Genomic DNA, 21,490 nt, shown 5'->3' on the forward strand with positions numbered 1-21,490 from the left:
GGTTTATTAACATTTTCGGCTAAACATCTGCGTACAACATTATCACCAACGAAACGAAAAACAGATTAATAAACATTAATTAATAAAAGAACGCACAAATTAAAAATAATATTGAAATTTTCAATTATCAATTATTTCTAAAACTTATTTCAAGTTACTAAAATCTTATCCAAAACTGGCATGATTTCATCGCGTCTTGACAGCAACCGAAATAACAAAAATTGTAGGTCTTGATACGGCCTATGACACCGTTTGAACCAATTAACCATATTTTACGATTTTTGATTTGCGAAACTATATTTTTCTGGAAGCTAAAATTACCAAAAAAAAATCAATTATTTTTAAAAAATACTTGGTAAAATGTCATTTTACAGTTTAAATGTGGACACCGACTTTTTTAGGACACTTAGCGCATTTCTCATTTAGCGCGGAATATCGGGAACACCCTGTACAATAGTGGCAAACCTTAAATACAGAAGTTTTTCCTGTCTATGCGGACTATACCGCAATATAAAAGAATGTGAGATCTGAATCATAGCCTTTCGGTTAAAACCAATTTTCAATAATGGGGGGACCCATTTTTCAGTTTTGTTGAATTTGCGGCGCACCCTGTATATTTTTGAAAAATTGTCACGTAGTAAAAGTTTATAGAGCCGTGTCTTTTGCTTCTTCTGGTTCAAGAATTTTTTTGGTCTCGTAAAGAGTTTTTGAAAAATAGTGTTTTTTGTCGACACTTACACGCGCGATTTTTTATTTTTCTTGAATACTTCCCGACCTCTCTGCCCCCCCCCCCCCCCATTTTTAATAGGTTCCGCCACGGGGCAAGGCTGCATATATGTGCCAAATATGAAGTCGATTGCTTCAAAATTCGGACACTTATCGTGTTTCATAGCGAGGTCCAAAAAAAAGTCGGATCAGAGCATAAGCTTGTGTGCCTCATGGAGGGTTAAAAAGAAGCAAAATTTCAATCTTGTAGCTCCAACGGTTCGAAAGTTAACCAAAAGACGAGAACGGCGAACGGCCAGACAAAAAAAAAGCTTTTTTCGACCGCGATCATTTCTGTACCGTTGAAGAGAATGGCCACCATTCTCTTCAACGTGAATTTCAAATATTGATGTATTGATGCATACTATTTTTGAATAACTCATTTTGCAGACAAATCAAAAGAATATTTTTTTAAAGGGATTGAGTTGTTAATACAGAGATGTAATAAGTGTATTGAAGTTAAGGGGGATTACATTGAAAAATAATAAAAAATTGCTACTCTACTTTGTTTCTTCCATATTCAAATTCCAAATTTTGGCGCTGCCCGTCTGAAATAAAATTAAGGTTACCACAGATAAACAAAATTGGCGGCTGATATAAACATTTGTCGTAAGTGCAGGGAGATGAAACGTAGGCCTAGATCTCGCCTTCAATTCTGGGGAAATAAAATTTTACTTTACTGAAAAGAGTTCATCCTACCATGTACGAGCCCATTCAGAAATTTTCAAATCAAATCCTCTGCGAGGATATATATTATCTGCCTTAAAAAAATGAGTATTTTCTTCTTATTACAAAACCAGACGCTCTCGACGCCGAGGATACTAATTGCTCAATATGAGGTATAGAAGAAGACAACCTAAGTTAAGTCTTTAACCTCACTTAATCGAATCAATACAGTTCCCATTTATTACCTAATTAAAGATGATTATGCTCGGCTTTCTAGAGAAAGTAAGCACATTACACTTAGAAACATTTAAGCTTCATGGTATACCCAGATACCAGTTTGATGTAACATTAATGTTGTATCAATCAAGTTGAATTTATTATCCAACTTTGCTACAAAAAATTAAGTTCTTATTCTGTATCCGGTTTGCCTTAATTTCATTTAATGGACAGGCATTTGATAAATCTTCGGTCTGAAATATCCATTGTTTGGACAAAAATTTTGCTCCTACACATAGCTGTGTGGACAATGGCTTCGCAGCTACAACCTACCTCCTCTGATAGGTTAGCTTATTACATTATTATTCTTGCGGGTCTCTTGTCGATTTCTAGCATTTATTTGTTGGGCATCCATATGACGTCCGTTTGTAATGTCAGACGTGACTTTGAGTTACCCAAGTATGTTCAAATATACAAAGCTGATCTAAATTAGGTGCTCATCATTGGTAACTTTGTTATGAGTAGATACACGAAGTCGGTTAAATTGGCAAACTAGTACATTTTCTCCACTGATTACGATAGTGAAAACAGAAAAACAAGGGTAGAGTTTAGAAAAAAAATGAGGAAAACGTTCTCTTTATAAATAATATACTATAATATAATAAATATAATATACTCTAATGTTCATAAATCACCAACAGAACAACACATTTCTCTTTTAGACTAGAAACGTGGAAATAATACAATAGAAAAAAAATTAAAAAAAATTATATTAATGTGTACAAAAAACGAAATTCGTACTTCAATAAATGGTATACTTATTTTTTACAGACAGCACAAAATACCAGACAATATTTTAACACCTACCTTACAAATTTTGTTATGGGTTATATGAAAAAATAGTAGACAGAAAAGTTGTGGGCTTTATTCATTTCTCCTAATTATTTAATTGAACAAAAGATCAAAGAACAAACCCTTTATGTGAGTGTTAAAATGTAGTCGAAAACTCTGCATTCCATGTATTTTAGGTGCCCAAATATTGGCTCCCGTGTAATCGTAATATATCTTTTTTAAGGATCTGGTATGATATGCCCAGTTTGAATAAATGTTAATAAGCCAATCATCAGTAACTGAATTAACTATGATGGTAAAATTGCAAAGATCAATACAAGAAACCCCAGCAAATATTTTCCATGACGCTACTTCCAAAACTTGCAAACGTCAAGCGGGACATATCAAATAAATTACAAATACACTAAGTATGTAGGTATATCATGGTTTTTCTTATGATCAAACTCATGCTCGGTTCTGAAGCCCTCCTTGTCCCTTAAAGCGCTCTTGGAATGAATTTCATTTAAAGGACGGTTTAGGCAACAAGGAAGCTTGAATTTTAATTATAATAAAATAACGACTACGAGATATTGCTATAAAGAAACATTATTTTTTAAGTAAATGCTCAAACACCCCTTCATTAAATGTTAAACAAATACCGTTTTGAACTGTTTTTATAAAAAACACTTTTCAATGGACCTCACAGAAAGACGTCGTACGATTGGTGAAATGACCAGGGTGGCCAAAGGGTTCGGCAACTTGGGTCGATAATATTCCCGTTAAAGTCCTTCCCAAATACTCCCTAAACATATGGGAGTTATCTGGTACCAGATCTCCTGATCTTCGCAAACAACTTCTTCTAGTGCGCGTTCAATTTGAATTTGTAATAAATCTAAATAGGTTCCTGCCGTGAGGTTATAGACCATAGAAAATGGCCCAATAATACGATACCAGCAAATTCCCACCATAACATTTATTATTTGAGGAGTATAAACAAAACCATACTCATTATTTTAATTAAGGTTTTATGGCCATTTTTCGGTATACATAGTAGCAAGTAATTTGTAAATATTACATTTGATACAAAAACGGTATTGTCCAAACAATTGTCATATAAAAATACATAAACATAATTTCGTGAAAATCTGAACTTTTAGTTGTTATTAATTTTGATAAATAGATTTTCATCAAGTAAAAGCTCAAGTTTCTTATTATTAAATGAAATAGACTTTCTCGGGGGCAGTTAACGCAGCGCGTGCACAAAGATTTCTGGCGGCTTTGGTATACAGAGTAATTACATACTTTAATGCAAAGTAAGTGGTTCGATCCGGTTGTTCCAATGGAAAACACTACTCTTGTACTAGTTAAATTACCCCCACTTAAGTGGACGTATAATCCAAACACACCCGGTCCCAATGGCGTGGTGAGGGTTGTAACCATTAAGACCGCAACCGGCGCCATATTACGTTAATTTAGTTTTTAGTATATAGTATATATATATATATATATATATATATATATATATATATATATATATATATATATATATATATATATATATATATATATATATATATATATATATATATATATATATATGAGTATGCAAAAATAGTATGCATCAATACATCAATATTTGAAATTCACGTTGAAGAGAATGGTGGCCATTCTCTTCAACGGTACAGAAATGATCGCGGTCGAAAAAAACTTATATATATATATATATATATATATATATATATATATATATATATATATATATATATATATATATATATATATATATATATATATATATATATATATATATATATATATATATATATATTCTCACGTATTGATTCACGAATGGAAAAATGTGATGACACTATACTCCGGGATATCATCCGTTCGCTCGTTGAACTCCGACTGGAATCCTGCAGACGTTTCGCCAAAATCTCACTTGGCATCTTCAATGCTCGCGCTCCGAAAACACTTCGAACACTCGAATATATATATATATATATATATATATATATATATATATATATATATATATATATATATATATATATATATATATATATATATATATATATATTATAGTGTAATTTTTCGCTCGCTGGCTGGAAATAATCTGAAACTTACCCGAGTTTTGATGGACTTTGAGTATTTTGAGTAGCTAATATAGCATTTTGTTTGGATAATCACTCGTTATTTTCAATTTAATGTCAACATTAAATCGTTTTAGTACTTATTTAATAATCATTGGGAAGTAGCGTAGGGTAGGTTCTCAGGTAGGGTAAAAATAATACTATTGCAATCAAGTTTTGCCTTATATGTATTATATCGAAATACGTATACTATTTAAATATTCTTACACATAAATACATAAAACTAGCGAACAAAACGATTTACTTGTAAAACTGTGTTTTACGGCATTCTACCATTCATAACCAAACTTTTAAGTCTCAACACTTTTTTTTTACTATTTTTAAAACAGGTTTTATTAAAACAGGTTTTAAGTGTTTTTTTTTTTTGCTTTAACCTAACCTAACCCAAAGTAACCTAAAAGTCACTTTTCAAAATCGGTGAAATCTGATGTACCAATGTTTGCCCTACCCCCATATAAACGTTACCTTCAACTATGGAGTAGTTTGTCCGCCTCCATTAGAATTCTATCCGCGTTTTCATAATCGAGTTTTGCCGATTTCGTCGATGCACTCGATTTACCGCATACCAAGGAATTAATGAAATCATCCGCTTCGGTCACCACCACATCACAGGTCCGTTCCACTGAACGGTCTCTTGTTGCGTTAGCTCTGCCGCGACTATTAGCAAAAGTTTTCAATATATCGTCAGAGTCTTCTTCAGTTTCTAGTGTAACGGCCTCGACTCTTCCTGCTTTGCTCGACTCTGATGCTACGGAAGGTGAATTTTTTCAAAACTCAAAAAATCAACTCAACAATTGCGTAGGATTTGTGGAATTCTGCAATGGATAACATTAATGACTGGCTGAGAGCAAATGGTCTGGAATTAGCGCCGGATAAAAGTCAGGCTGTGGTGCAGCGAAGACATGGATGGAAGAAAAGAGGACAAGGTCAGAGGGAGGGCGATACGATTCCAGAAAGTTATTGTATATTTCGGCATCTATTTTGACGGCGCAGGCGGTTTCGTCTCACACATTGCGCCAGTAGTAACGAAGGCGGAGAGTCAGGCACAAAGTGTCGGGTGGGGAAAAAGATGGGTTGAGAAATAATTTCATTTCTACGACCATTAGTTTTTATTATACATCTACTATTTTTCATTTGTAAAGATGAAGGAAGTCTCGGAAAAAGTTCTAGTTTATTGGAAAATTAACTTCAATGAAAAATTCAAACGGGAATCAGTTTTTTGAAGGGTTTAGATTAAATCATATTTTTTGTTTTAATTTTTCAATCTACTTTATATACTTCCAAAAATTTTTTTGTTGTGCAACCTCAATATGACGGCAATTTGCAACGTTAAATTAAAATTATTTAATATTTAATTTTTTTTTTTCAAAAACAAAAAAAAATATATTTGTTTACGAACTATAAGCAAAAAACTAAACACAACTTTTTACTATTTTTAATTGTTTATAACTTTTGAAATTTTCAATGTACCAATCCACTTTTTTTGCACATCAATCTACACATAATTCCGAATCAAATGTGCTATAATTTTAGTAACAGTATGTTCAATTAACGTCATTTTGAACTCATTAACTAGACTAGGTGTTCAGTGTTATGTAAAAAACATGAAAACTAATTTTGATCAAAATTAGGTTAGAAAAAACACATCAAAATTTATGATAAAAAAAACGTGTTTATCGAACTATTGTACAAAATCCTACCTGTTCTTCCAGGGTCCAAATTGCTCAAAAATATGTGAAATTATTTTTTATTTTGATAACGACAAAATGTAGTTAATAGGGAACCTGAACAAAGTCAGGTTCGATTCTTGATTCAAAAAATAACCACCCAACATAATTATTTATTTGAGTCTTATCTATAACTTTTGTATTTAACATTTTTCTCTAAAACAAAAGCGACATGTATTAGTCAAACTATTTGGACAGCCGATATAGGGTGGAAATTTTATCAAATTTCGCACAAGTTTTAATTAAAAATTATTTTTCTGAAAACAACATTACAAAAATTTTTAAACAGCGAATCTGATGCTTCATGTTTTATAATAAAAATCTAACAAAAATAATACAATTAATGAGAAATATGTTGCATAAATAAATAATGTATCTGAAAAAATTAAACATACGCTTTCCAAATATGATATCCCACCCAGTCTAAAAAAACCAATTTCAGATCCATTTCCAGTTAAAATCAAATACTAAATTGCTCAACAAAATGTATTGGACTGACAAGCCCACTTTTACAAAATCGTACAAACTGTAAATTTAATCATAAAAAAAATTGGGAATAAATTGGGAAAAAAATGTAATTGAAGTATTAAATAACAAAATCTAAATTATTATTTACAAATATTCTGTATTCGTCTGTCGAAATAAACTGTCTTATAATAACACTGTTTAAAATAGGCATACACTTCAAAGTCATGTCAAACTTTAAATTCATGTCAGTTATTTCATATTTGTACTTTCCTAATTCATTATATAAAATATTTAAGTTTTATAATATTTGTATGTATTTTAGATTCTTTAAACTCACATTTTGAGTAAAACGTTGAATAAAACTAAAAAACAGTGTTATTACTGAACAACGTCAACCCAAGAACTAAGAGATTATATGTATTTCAAAGTAGAAGAATTGTTATTATTTATTGTTTTACATTTCTATACAATTATGTAATTGTTTTTTACGTATTCATTCATTGCATTATCGCCACCATGCATATATGTTTAAAATTCTAAAAATGGTGTAACATTGGTAAATAAATAAATATTCGAGCCATTAATAACCGCCTCCATATTTTGCAAAGTCCATTCAGAGCAGTTGTGCAGTTACATCATAGCATAACATCTTAATCTAGGATGTCGTAAATTAACACAGGTATTTTGTTTGTCAGTTCCGGAGTCGGTGTCAAAAGTTGCGTCAAGATCAATCATTTTTTATTACGTCACTATACGTGACGTAACTGCACAACTGAATTATAATTTAGTTTTGTTATTCGATAAAATTTCATCAATTTGATTAGCGAATTCTTACCCCGAGCGTCGGACATCGTTCCCGCAGTATTTCCGAACTTCCAGTCCTTGTCCGCCTCGTATATTACGGTGGTATCGCTAGAATCGCCACTGTCTTCCTGAATTTCACCACCTTGGCGACGTGCGTCACATATTCGAGCCTCCATATCGCGAACTCCTTCGGTCGTCGATGTGCCGTCTTGCTCGCCGCCGCTTCGATTTTGTCCGGGCTTCCGAACCTTTTTCTTCGACTTTACGCGTTGAACATCGCCCGATATACCGTTCGAGAGGGCCCAATCTTTTACCGTTTTTCTGTAAGTCTCGATTTCGTCCGGTGTATCGGGCACCAACGGGTCGCAAAAGTTCCAGGTGAGACGAAACCACCAACGCCGGTAGCGATTGCCGAAGTTCGCAAAGTTGTCATTGTCCGCGCTGGAAAACGACGAAGTTACCCACGTACGGTGCACCTCGAAGTATATCGTCTCGGCTTTTGACGGCAATTGTCGAAATAAGAGCATTAAGACATCATTTTGGCCAGACGCTTTTAAGTGTGCTGATATAAGATAAGCATGACATGACCTATATCCTTAATCTAACTAAATAACTTCATATTTGCAAGATAGAAGTCGACTAGTTAAAATTAATAATGTGGTTAGTGAATCCTGCCATGTTAAAACTGGAGTGGAGATTTGCAAAAGAGCCTGATGACAAAATATTGTCTTTTGCGGGTGAGACAGCAGTGATCTCCACAGGGAAATCATAGTTGGAGGTGGAAATCAAACTGTCCTTAAACCTTGAGAAAACTGTATATATAACATTTGGAGATTATCCTACTATTATTGCGCGCAACGTGAAAGTAACGTGAAAATAAGTGACAAAATTGTTAAGTGAGTCGAATCTTGTAGATACCCCGCTATTGTTATTGACAGCAGCAGGCTCAGATGGGACGAGCGCATCCAATACATTCTAAATTAAACTAAACTAAATATTTACTTTTTATAAATCTTGAGCTCTCTAAAATAATGAAAACAGAAACAGTACTACTGCTTTACTATGCATTCTTCCGCAGCATCATTAGCTACTAGTGTGTGGGAGGAGCTTACCTTAGTGGTCTATACCTGTTTCAGAAACAATCGAATAAGCCTTTATCAATAAAACATAAAAATGACATAAAATCCCTTACTGGTCCAATGAGCTTGACTCTTTTCACTGGAGTCACTAAAATATCATTACAAAACGTTAAGAGACAAATATCGTCAATCTCTCAATATCTATACATGACAGTGAGGGTCTCTTCGATGAAATCCACGCAATAAAAGAAAATCACTGAAAACAAAAATTTTTACGAAAGGTGTATGCTTTGTGATGAATATATTTGAATGTGAGGCTTGCTAAGTGATTGCAATTTTCTGTATTGTTTTTAGATTATTAGTAAACGCTCTTCAGGCCGTGATTGTGAATACCTGTTGTATAAAATAATAATAATAACGTTTTATATATACATGATATGAACCACAGTCTTAGTATAATAGTGTGATGTATAATGAATGTGGCACTTAATATCTAATATTTCATATTTTAATTATACTACAGATATTTTTCTTGAACGTTATTTGCCTGTCCCATTTAATGTAACTAAGGTCTGGATAATAAAAAAATAAATAGATAAAATTATAGATATATCTGAATATGTTAATAATGATAGCATTTACCGCTTTCAAATTTGTCCTTTCTTATAACCTGATTAATTAATTAATTTTTGGTGGACTATCCGTCAAAAGTCAAGATGATATAGTTTGAGGCTCACTTTACCTATAGAACTCGGACAGCTTGCCGACGCAGCCCGGATTCGACCAATTGAGAAGGTTCCAGTGTAGCTTTTGGTCCGGGTAGATCTATGAACGGTTCGGTAGTCTTAGAAAATTTTTGGTCAGTTTAAATTATTTGAAAACGAGAGAGAGATATGAAAAATTTGACATTGATCAGTAAAAAAAAATGTTTTTGTATCCTGAACATGGTCCAGAATGTATAAAAATTTTAATTTTAATCAAGAAAAGATGACAGTTTTTAAATGTGTTTGTACATGTTATTTGACATTTTTTGAGTGTTAATAAATGATTTTTTTTTTTACTTCTTCATAAGGACTAATTTTATACACTACCGGCTAAAATTCGTACCCTCATATCAAAACCAAAAATGTATGGACATGAATGTGAGACTAAGAAATTCGGAGCTAATTTTGACAAATCCTATCCCAGCAAGCAAGCAAAGTTTTCTATTTTTCTCTATCTGTCCTCTGATTGAAATTTTAAGCACCAGTTTAACAAACATGTTGAAAATTACACAATACCAATTTTTAAAAAATCCAAAAACTCATCAAAATGGGATAAATTGAGTCTTTACATACAAAAATTCTTGAAAACACCATAATTAAAATTTTACTTATTTTAAAGCAATATAAAATAAAATTCCACCATGTATAACAGATTTTCTAAGACTGTTTTTTGTCGTACCGACCGGCCTAATGGAAATGGTTTGATTTTTCAGGCATAATTACAATAAAAATGATTATTAGCAGTAATAATAGCAAAGCTCCTTTCTCACTCGTATGGCCACCACAGAAGTTTAATTTGTGAGTCTTATTTAGCTGTGATAAAAAGTATTTACCTATGCAATCATAACAAATCCCGCTAAGTCATGGGAAATGTCGCGGAATCATACGAAATCATGAGAAATCTGGCGCAAACATACGAAATCAGCAGAAATCATGAGAAAACCCGCGAATTCCTGAGACATCCCGCGCGATCAATGAACTTTAACCCTCGTTTAAAGATTTTTTCTTTTTTTTGGAGTGTTGTATAAAATTTTTTGCCAAACTGACGAAAAATAGCAGAAACTTACATAAAAATTTCTCCTGGTCAGTCCGATGTTAAAATTGCCTCTCAATTTCTTGACGATCAATTTGGTAATGACTGTATCCAACTCGTCCACGATGACGACCGAAAAGCAATACTCTTTCAAGTGCTCTATCAATTTCAAGTTGCTGAAGCTCGCCAAAATAACCAAATTTGATTCTTCGAAAAAGTCCTGAATAAAAGCTTATACACAGAGTATACAAATAACCAATGTTGAGTTTAACACTTACTTTGTGGAGTAAAAACTTTAACTTTAAATTTGCCTTGCACTGTCAAGTGGTAGTGCCAATACGGGAGGAATTTCTCAGGCGATATGACCAATGCCCAAAATACTTCATCCATGGAACTAGCCAGAGACTTAAGGAAAACGGCGGTTTGGAGCTTTGTATTAATACCAGTATCTTCATTAAGGACCACTCCTTGCAGCTAAAATTACCACAAATTTTCAATTTCATAGACAATCAAATTCGAAATTACCTCGTTCTTATAGGCTTGGTACAAAAAGCCAACTGCGAGAACGTCGTGCGATTTCAACTGCCTCAAATTTTCGTTGGAAATTCTGGCCGCTTCGGCTCCATCCCCAGGATATGGTACCCAATCCTCATTCAATGAAGACAACTAGAAAACAACTTAACCGTGGGGACTTTCGCGACTGTGTTTACGAGATCCAACTCACATCTTTAATGCAAAACATGCCCGGTAGTTTTGATTTAGGCTGAATCGGAGAAATCGTTATAATCTGACAACACATATAAAGTAACAGCTAAAATATATAAAACTTTTATGTATAAAATGGCGACAAATACGGAGAAGCTGGTCTTGCTCATATCGCCTTCGTTATCTAAAAAGCTACTAAATTCTAGCATTTTCCTAGCACAAAAACCTCATATTTACAAAGAATCTCAAAAAATCTTTACATTTATACCCTGCTGTTTGGGGGGAAGAGCTATGACCAAAGAATATTTTTCTTCTTACAATCATTTGGCGTGTTTTCTCTGGACACTAGCCCTTTACCGAGACTGTCGAAGAAATAACTAAAGTCCAGTTGACACGTTTCAATTTCAATTGCAATGTTTTCGAGCAAAATGGGCTTAATTATTTTGGTGGCATTTTGTTTTTAAAGGTTATTTTTCAAATTTTGATGAATTAGTTATTTACTTGTTTTATTATAGTTTTTAATTATCTGGGTTAGGCATTTTGCAATACCTACAGTTTTTTAAACAAATTGTCCATTCTTACTTTTTATAATCATATATTTAAAAGGCGAAACTTTCTTCCTTCCAAGCTTATAAAAAAAAATCGGGGAAAATGATGGCTGGTAATTTTATGTGTCAAATTTAGTAGTAGACACGTTTCACCATTTACATGAAAAGGTACATGTAGAAATTCATGTGCAAATGGGGATTTTCTAACGGATTAACTCATGACGTTACAGCTAACTCATGTGATAGGTTACGCCAGGTTTGTTTTGAATTCCCGTCAGTAATTTATGACGACAGGCGTAAGTTTTAAGTATACAGGGCAGCTAAAAAAAGCATGACCAATAAAATATACATTATTTTAAATCCATCACATTATATTTATTTATTTTTTAATTAGTTTTGACTTTAAATTTTCGCTGCTCCGGTCCTGTCCCGTCGATAAACAAATGTATTTTCGTCCGTCCGCTCCTCGGCATAATTGTTTAAACCGCTGCGATCGAGCACCATATATCGCCCGCAGCTCCGCTCGTCAGTTTCGAAATCTCTAAGCCGGAACCATTATTTCTTTTCATTTTTTCTCATAATTTTCCGAAATGGTCAAGTCAAAAGTGTTCATTCTCCAAAAGCAATTCGAGGGTCTACCCAAGCCCGGCGATTTAAAATTGGTCGAAGAAGAACTGCCGCCTTTGAAAGACGGAGGTAAGGAATTATATTTATGACAAAAACGAGTTCGGTATCTGAATAAGTATACATATCGCTGATGTTAGTGAGATCCGTATGAGAGCAAAAAATAGATTATCGCGAAGTGGAAGATAACCACTCACCGGCTTAATTTCTTTATCGCGTTAAGATAATTTTGAGAATCACATTTACAGTAAGTAAAAGTGAAACTCATACAGTAATAAAGAAATAAACAGAACCGATATATTCAATGGTTATTATTGGGTAGAGAATAATAATAATAATACATTTTTTCCGCAATATTTAACGATACAATATTTACCATAAAACCACATGAATTACAAAAAAGCAGATAAATGCAAATATATATTTGTTTATTATTTGCACGCAATCAGGTATCAGATTGAAAAAAAAAATGCTCGTCAATCATAATTTTTTCTTGCACTTTTTTTGCAATAAACAGAAAATATACAAAGTCCACTTTTTTAAATAGAACTTTATTTTAAAATTATTTTGGTAATACTGTTTTTCTACTCCCGTCTGCAAAATAGCTAGTTACATACCGATCCAGCGTACAGGGAGCGTCACTTTACCACGTCAGTTTCATTTCCCGCGGATCCGAGCCACTTCGGACATTTCCGGGATTTTATCGCACAGGTTTGGGAGCAATCGGATGTTTTCGGAGATATTTCCCACGCTTAGAATTCTGACGGTCATGTCAGTGAATGTATTCGTGTTGTTTTGTGAAAACTAAAGGTCGTAGAAAAAGTATAGTATGCAACACAAGTCACTCGTTGATAAATTCGTGAGTCAAATGCCGTTTACCGCACTTGTTGCATAATATACTATTAACTTATCAATATCTGAAGGTCTATTTAATCAATCAGGAAAGAACAAATTTGTAGTTTTAGATGTTATATTTAAATTACTTAACTTTTCCAAAGAATCTTACTATAACTTTTATTAGAGACAGAGTCCATATATCTTTTCTTTTCATTTTTAAATGCTATGACAATAACTTCTATTTTTGTACTTTTGTACTTTTTAGAAACTTTATCTTTCAGTTTAATTATAACTTCCACAGTACCTGCTAAAAATGCTGGTCTTTGCCTTTTTGTTTTTATAATCCTTAAATTTTTATAATAAATATTTTTATTAGAACTTTTTGATTAATGAAATCTGTACTGTCTTGAAAATGTGTATTTTCCAAAAATTCTGACAGTAAATCTGTATCAATTCTTTAATATTGGAAATATTAAGCTTATCTTCTATGAATTTCGAACCCTACTCTATCAGTTAGGGCTATCCTCAACCCATATAGTCGAAGTTGACTTAAGTTCCCCATAAGAAATAAATCATATTCTAAAAATGAGACCTGAAAATGAAACTCATGCACCGAGTAATATACTAGAATATTTTCTGTTATCAGTTTTTTTTATACTTCCACGTCTTTATTGAAAAAAAATCATTTTCAGAGGTAACAAAGATAGTAAATTATCAAAAGTGGAGCATATGATTGAAATAAAAGAAGGAACGTGGGAAGTTTCGGAAAAAAATTTTTAAGGGCTTTAAATTACGTCTTGTATATTAATATAATAAAAAAAAATGATATTACGGCCAGGGAATATGGAAAAACATTCTGCAAACCGCTCGCAGTTATTTCAAATAATTTAGATGTTATTCCAAAAAGGAGATGTGCAAAATTTAATTACTCCAATCTGTTTCCTAGCACTGTGGTATAAAAAAATTACTGTTTTAATGACGACGGAAATGAAGCGGAAAAAAATTGTTTACCAATTCGGACTCACTAATAACGCAAAAATTATTCGAGAAGCGATCATTGGTTTTTGCACTTTTGAACTCGGTGCTTATTTATCAACTATATGAGGTGTGTCAATACTGAGAGAGATAATTATAATTATAAAGCAAGCTGCAGTTTAGATCAACGAAATTAAGTCTGTTGTTGACTATTTACGCTTCTGTTTCACATGTCGCCAAATTACCTTAATTATCATCTTTATGCTGACGACAATTGACCAATCAATTGACCGAGATAATTTTAAAAATACCATTAAATTTATATTTGTTTATTTATTTAAATATAAAGTGGATATTATTATTGGGATTCTCGGTAAATTGAACATCACAAACGCATAATAATTTACTATAAAATTTTATTTTCAATTGACTTGTCCCAACACTAGGTTTTCATAACAAAAAGGTGTGGTTTTAAATTGATATTTGCAGCTTTTATGTAGTTTTCGGCGCGGTAAATGACAAGAAACCGATTTCGATTATAATTTCATGAAAATCCACAAGAAAAAGCTACTATTGGATCTGCAAGAAGAAACTTCGAGTTGATTTAAGAGTAATTGTAAACGTCAAAAGGATTGCCATTACAAGAAGTAGCTCTGCGGTTTATCCCTCAGGAACACACTTCTCTGAGATAGACGAAAACCGATGCCGGTGTCTAGGGACACAATTAACACAAAAAACTTAATGCGTGCGTGTTCTAAAGCATTTTACATGGTCTTTAATTGCGAGCTCATAGAATTTGCAGAAGAAATTGTACAAAAATGTTGGCAATAAGTTTATTACATTTAAGGTTTATCTGTAGAATAGACAAAAATTTATTAAGAAAAAAATAATATACTAACATTAACGTTAATGTCTCAAGAGGAATAAGCCCTTAAACTTAACTTGTTGATTACATTCTACTCTATACCTGCTTATTTCCTTTTTACCAAACTTCGTCGAATTTCGAAAGTCGAATTTGCCAACGTTTCGCCAATCACCCTGTTGGCTTCTTCAGAGCTTGACTGAAACTGTTTCAGTACATTTGATTGTAGGTTGGTACAGAATTTCCAATCTTATACATCTTTGATTCCACAGAATTTTTAGTCGAAGCCGTCTACCTAAGCGTTGACCCCTACATGCGCGCCTATGCCCCAAATCTGCCCTTGGGAATCCCGTTCATCGGATCTCAAGTTGGGATGTAAGTACAGGTATTTTGACTTGTGGGTGATCCGCTAGAACATTTTTTTTGTTCAGAATAAAGGAAAGCAAAAATCCCAAGTTTCCGGTAGGCAAATACGTAGTTGGTATGTTTGGCTGGAGGAGTCACTCAGTGGCCAATGGGGAAAGCAATAACTGGGCGTCCCTGCCTACCTACATCTTACCAGATTTTGGAAAATTGTCCACATCGCTTGGTCTTGGCGTACTTGGAATGCCCGGGTAAGCAATTGATTTACAAGAAAAATGCCGGAATATTTCACTTAAACACGAGGGTTGTTTGGATTTCCCTATACTTTTAAATTGTTATACTGTTTTATATACCGGATGTTTGTACTTTCGTGGATAACTTTCTTAGTTTAAATAGGACTAGATTCAAAAATCTTGGTTTACTCCAATAAGTTAAAAATAATGTATTTTTACTTTTGTACCGAAATAAGTACCAAACAAATTAAATCAAATGCCCGAAGTGACCACCATCTTCTTCCATGCAGTCAGAGCCTTTGTTCCAAGGCCCTTTCTGATATTTTCCAACATTTCTGGGGCTATTCTTCTGCATTCATATACTGTTTTTTTCACTTAACTCTTGAAGAGATCTTAGTCTAGTTATTTTTTCAATATGACGATGAGTAAATTAAAACTAACTGTGCGTGTTTTTGTAGATTTAGAATGTGCATTTAAGGCTATTGACTGGGACATTCTTATTACAAAATTAAGTTTATATTGTATTAAAGACTCGGCTAGAATGGATAAAAAACTTTACGTCTGAGAGATCTGACCAGACCAAAATTAATAATAATGTTTTTATCCATGGGGACAGCACATAAGTTGTACCCATGATATGTATCAGGTTTTAAAAAAAATGTTAATTTATTTTCTGATGGCACGCTTATCTCAGTCTCTGGAAACGATTACAAAGCAACACTAACTAGCCAACTGAATACCGAATGGCGGAACCAAAATAAACCAAAATTAAATGGCTGCAAAACCAAATGCGTGGTTATCGGTTCGAAAGTCTACGACTCGGGATATACAGAGTAATAAATTTGAGTTTCTTTCAATTCAATTCAATTATGCGTTTCACAAAAAAATGTTGGGCTCGACTGCTAGGATCATTCGCCCATTGCCGAGTTCCGTCGAGGATTTTCGCTTCTGGTCAATGACCACCACGTACAAAGAAGAAGAATAACCAATAATTTGCTCAGCTAGCAAAAAACAATTCTGACCGATACCAAAAAAATCGGCTTCCCCCCGCTTCCACCGCGGACCATCCGGGCCCATCCGGCCTCCATACCGGCGTGAACAGGGAAAAACAACGGGGCCGACGACGATTATCACTTTAAAACATGCACTGAACACTAAAAACACTAAGTCCACACAGTGGAAACCGATATCAAACTTTTGAGGACGAATACAAGGGATTCTGTCGGGAGCGAACGGAGGTTAAACCGCCGCGTGCAATGCTCCACCACAGAATCCTGAGTTTCTTTCGGAAATTAAATATTTCGGAGAGACCTTAGATCCACAATTAGGTTTCTTCAGTAATCATGTTGAATATGTATGCAAAAAGATTGGTGAGGAACCGTATATTACGGTTTTTATGAAAGTGGACTAAGATATCAGTTTATAATTTTTCACATGTTTTTCATTTTTCATTGTTTCATATGTTTTATATGTGTAGTGTATTTGGCAACACCGCGGGCCCACCAAAAAGTTAGTCTCAGCCGGTGTGTCCAAGAGGCAACAACATTTTTCACGTGCGGTACCGTGGTCAAATAAAGAACCTTTATTTTTGTGATATTAAAGTGGAAGTAATTAACTTTACTGTTTTCTTTCAAAAACCCAGTCCGCCGACATATCAATATGTGTACAAGACAAGGTTTACATAAGTTATATTTCCAACAAAATAGGGTTATGAGAATGATACAGAACTGTGATTGAGGTTTATGGAAGTACTAAATTTATTATTGTTATTTATCTTCGAAACATAAATGGCCTTAACTATTTTTGAGACCTTGTTATTAATTTAGACTTTTTAATTCGAGTTTCGTTCTTAGAGCAAAATGCTTATCAGATTTAAATTTAGGAGTTCGCAGTTCTACAAAATCAAATATCGGATCAAAATCAACGTTCAAGTTTAAAAATTCTTGGCCTGTGTTATAGGAGTTGTTACTCATCCACGAAACAACTTTTTCTTCATAATTTTAATACAATCTGGGCTAAGGTATCGTCCCATAATTATAAACCTGTTTTAGGAACACAGCTTACTTCGGCTTCCTGGAAATTTGCAAACCGAAAGCCGGAGAGACTGTGGTCGTGTCGGGGGCAGCGGGCGCTGTGGGAAACCACGTCGGTCAAATTGCCAAAATAAAAGGATGCAAGGTCATCGGGATCGCTGGGTCCGACGACAAGGGCAAGTGGCTCGTGGACGACCTAAAGTTCGACCACTTCATCAATTACAAGACGCAGGACGTGGACAAGGCGTTGAAAGAGCTCGCTCCCGAGGGAATCGACTGTTATTTCGACAACGTGAGTCGTTTTGACTTGTGCAATAATTTCCCATATAACTTTTTTATTCGACTTGTCACCTCAGATCAGATCTTTGTCTGATGCGTTCGGTTTTTTTTTTAATGGTGAGGCTGATTCGATTTGATACCAAGTACTTTTGTTTCGATACCGGCAAGATTGATTCGATGTTATAAATACTTGGTATCGAATCAAAAGTATCGAGAACCTACTCGTATTTACTAGTATCGGAATATCCCTACAATCGAGTTCCAGTTAGCTCTGAAAAAGTCAACAAGATGATTGGCGAAACGTCAGCAAGTCCGATTTATAAAAAACCGACGTAGAAGGGATCCAGAAGAATTTTAAATAACATCCATCTTTTTAAGCTTATTAATTAGATTTCCTGGTTACGTTAAATAAAAAATAAACTAAGCAATTACTTCAGCAATTTTATTTTTTCAATGCAAATTTCTCCTTTACTGTATAAACGAAGGCATTAATAAATTCCATCAAAATATTTCATTAAGATTAATATCTACCAAGATCTACTATTTTTTATTTTTTATTCTATATTCAATTCTGAAATTACCTAGGGTAAAAGTTAAAAAATAAAATTCAATAACTAATAAAATCATCAGTATTATAGTTCGGGACTGTGTCTACAAACACATGTGTTAAGTATTTCTATTCACTTCATGAAAAAACTTTTGAGGTATTGTGCTAATCCAAAATGATAATAAAAACTAGACTCAACAATTTTAGTCCGAGAACCTGCGTGCATCGGTGTTTTTCAAAGAGTCCTTGGATCTTTAGGGAAGTGAAGCTTATTTCTTAGGATGTTTAAAAATTCGGAAAATGGGGAGTGATTGCTTATTTTTAACACTCCAGTCGGCTAAAAAAATTCCTAAATGTAAATCTTCAAATATTTGCTCGTTTTGATTTAATAACAAAGGTTTGTTTTCGGATTTTTTACTTTGAGTGAGATTTTGAATATAAATAGAATCCCTTTTTTTGTCGACTTTTCTGCAATGGTACTCAATAGCAATAGTTCTCATTTTGTTTAAGGCGTTTAAAACGTTGGCTCAACTTGTTTCGCTTTCGCTTTTCTTGAGACTCCATCAATATATTTGATAAAAACAATACAGATCCGTGCAGGCTATTGCAAATTTCTTATTTACTAGACCCGCCGGTTGAAGGATTTTTATTTTTAAAATTGTATTGGTATTATCGACTTTCGTCAATATTTTGCGCATTTTAAGTAAAGTATTTGTAAAAACCTCAACCTTTAATCCATTGTGAGAAACCCAACGAATTAAAACATATTATTGATAGCGAAAAAACTGCCTTTTTGGCAAAAACATTCTAGGGATGTTTCTTAGAGATTGTACATAGCTGAAAGATTCTAACTAATTCCGTTATTGTTATTTAAATACATTACAACAAAATTAAACTGTAAAAATTAACAATGCACATAAAGCAGGCCCCAAAAAACAATAGCATTGCCATTGTCAATGAAAACTCTTTCAATTTTTATTTAAATTTATATATATATATATATATATATATATATATATATATATATATATATATATATATATATATATATATATATCTTTTATTTTACGTGTTATACGTTTCAATTTTCTAATACCATAGATTGAACAATACCAGGTGCATTTTTTTTGATAATATTGTTATCGATTTGTGTCATCCAAATCCATATGAAAAGTGGCCAACAGTTAAATTGAGAGATTCACTTAACAATTTCCTAGTTCTTTGAGCCTATTGTAATAAAGTAGCCCTTAACTGAAACTAGTTAAGTTCTGAACAAGCCAACAGGATGATTGGCGAGACGTAAGCAACGCAGGAGGAATCCAGAAGATTTATAAATAGTACCATGTCGCTATTTTCCTTTTTTGCGTCGTGGTGGGGTGATTTTTCAAACAATAAAGAATATTGTGTTGAGCAGGTTGGTGGAGAGATCAGTACAACCGTCATGAACAACATGAACACGTTCGGAAGGGTGTCCGTTTGCGGTTCCATTTCCGGATACAACGACAGAACCAGTAAAGGTGGGCAAACTTTGTTGTTATGTTTGAAAAATAAGATTTTGTGGGGGAGTTCTAGAAACACAGTTTTTCGAGTCTTTTTTATTGTCGCGCCCTGTATATTCTTTTAATTTCTTCTCTTATCGTCTTTGGCTACCTTTGACTCGAAAGTCGTGCAAAAGGCGTTACATTTTCGGCAACTTTTCCATCAAGGAACATTCGTTTGGGTAATTTACTAACAGCTTCTTTTTTAACAGATGCGTAAGACCAAAATCCATGTCATTTTCACTACGCCTAACATAAACATATTGAAATAAAAATTTGATGATTAAGAGTATCAAAAGCTTTCGAGTACTCTATAAGAACTAATATTGTTAGCTGGCTTTCATATATAGCCCTCAATATATTATCGGTTAGTAGAGCTGTAGTACAGCTATGTCCCGCTTTATATCCTGATTGAGTAACGGGGATAATCTGGTAAAGGTGGGTAAAATATTGGGTTGTAGGATTTACAATTTTTGGTAAAGGTAGGACGACTTTTTCTACTGCTGTGTGAAAATAGATTATTTATAACAAAAAGAGTGTGACCTTTAAATTGTAACCTTGTCCACAAAAAAAATATTTGAAGTTAAGAATATTTTGTCTTGATTCATTCGTTTACCCAATATTTGTAGCAGCGTAACTATAATAATAACTGTTGCATCAGTGTTGTTCGGTGGTCTGTGGTGTTCTTATTCTATAGTCTTGAGAAGTTAGAATATGGGATTCTCGGCCTGGCATCTCGCGCCCTTAAATTAAATTAAATTAAATAAAGGACTTGTAGTGGAGTTCTCTTTTATTACAAAAAGCTTCCAATACGACAATAACCTCGTTCGTTTTCAGCGAGCGTCGTCCAGTTTGCGATAGTGATGAAGCAGCTAAAGGTGGAGGGATTCATAGTGAGCCGATGGAACGACAGATGGTCTGAAGGAATACAGCAAAATTTGGCGTGGATCAACGAGGGAAAGCTCAAGTACAAGGAGACCGTCACGGAAGGTTTCGAAAATATGTTCAACGCGTTCGTGGAAATGCTGCAAGGCGCTAATTTCGGAAAGGCCGTCGTTAAAGCTTAGCTGGACGGATGGAAATCAAACGCAACTGCATTTACGATATAACGTTGTTTGTTTTCTACTTCAATAAATTTTTGTTTATAATCGATATCATATTTTAACGGGATTTTTTTTATAGTTTTATAGTTTAGTTATAGCAAGTGGTTGCAGTTGATTTGCTATATATCCTTTAATTGATCTTACAGGTTAAGGTCACTTTTCTTGCCCAATTTTCAATAATAAGTGTTGGGTTCAAGTACCAATGTATTTTTTACGGATAAAATAAGTACTTCTTGCGTTACTTGCTCCGCAAGAGGTGTAATATGGTGACTTCAACGGTTATGTCCCATGACGGAGTAAATGAAATAACTGGTATGTCGAGACGGAAAACGTCACA

General features: G+C 33.7%; 2 protein-coding genes and 1 long non-coding RNA gene across 3 annotated transcripts; 2 read left to right on the top strand and 1 right to left on the bottom strand.

The window, feature by feature from the left end:
• Positions 1–1,632: 1,632 nt before the first annotated feature.
• Positions 1,633–5,973, top strand: LOC132707011 (uncharacterized). Its single transcript, XR_009619685.1, has 2 exons — positions 1,633–1,713; positions 5,332–5,973. It is a non-coding gene; the product is annotated as an uncharacterized LOC132707011 (long non-coding RNA).
• LOC132707008 (uncharacterized) lies at positions 4,970–11,501 on the bottom strand. Its single transcript, XM_060678623.1, has 7 exons — positions 11,231–11,501; positions 11,032–11,172; positions 10,785–10,980; positions 10,541–10,737; positions 9,452–9,534; positions 7,662–8,071; positions 4,970–5,379 (listed from the first exon to the last, which is right to left on the bottom strand). Exons 1-7 carry the CDS (start codon positions 11,303–11,305, stop codon positions 5,099–5,101), a joined length of 1,383 nt encoding a protein of 460 aa, XP_060534606.1. The 5' UTR covers positions 11,306–11,501; the 3' UTR covers positions 4,970–5,098.
• Positions 11,502–12,219: 718 nt separating this feature from the next.
• LOC132707012 (prostaglandin reductase 1-like) lies at positions 12,220–21,202 on the top strand. The gene is made up of 6 exons (XM_060678624.1): positions 12,220–12,455; positions 15,330–15,432; positions 15,489–15,671; positions 17,705–17,978; positions 19,927–20,029; positions 20,888–21,202. Exons 1-6 carry the CDS (start codon positions 12,350–12,352, stop codon positions 21,115–21,117), a joined length of 999 nt encoding a protein of 332 aa, XP_060534607.1. The 5' UTR covers positions 12,220–12,349; the 3' UTR covers positions 21,118–21,202.
• The last annotated feature ends 288 nt before the right edge of the window (positions 21,203–21,490 follow it).

Source organism: Cylas formicarius, unplaced genomic scaffold, assembly GCF_029955315.1.
Source record: "Cylas formicarius isolate icCylForm1 unplaced genomic scaffold, icCylForm1.1 PGA_scaffold_9__14_contigs__length_23061073, whole genome shotgun sequence".
Classification (NCBI taxonomy): domain Eukaryota; kingdom Metazoa; phylum Arthropoda; class Insecta; order Coleoptera; family Brentidae; genus Cylas; species Cylas formicarius.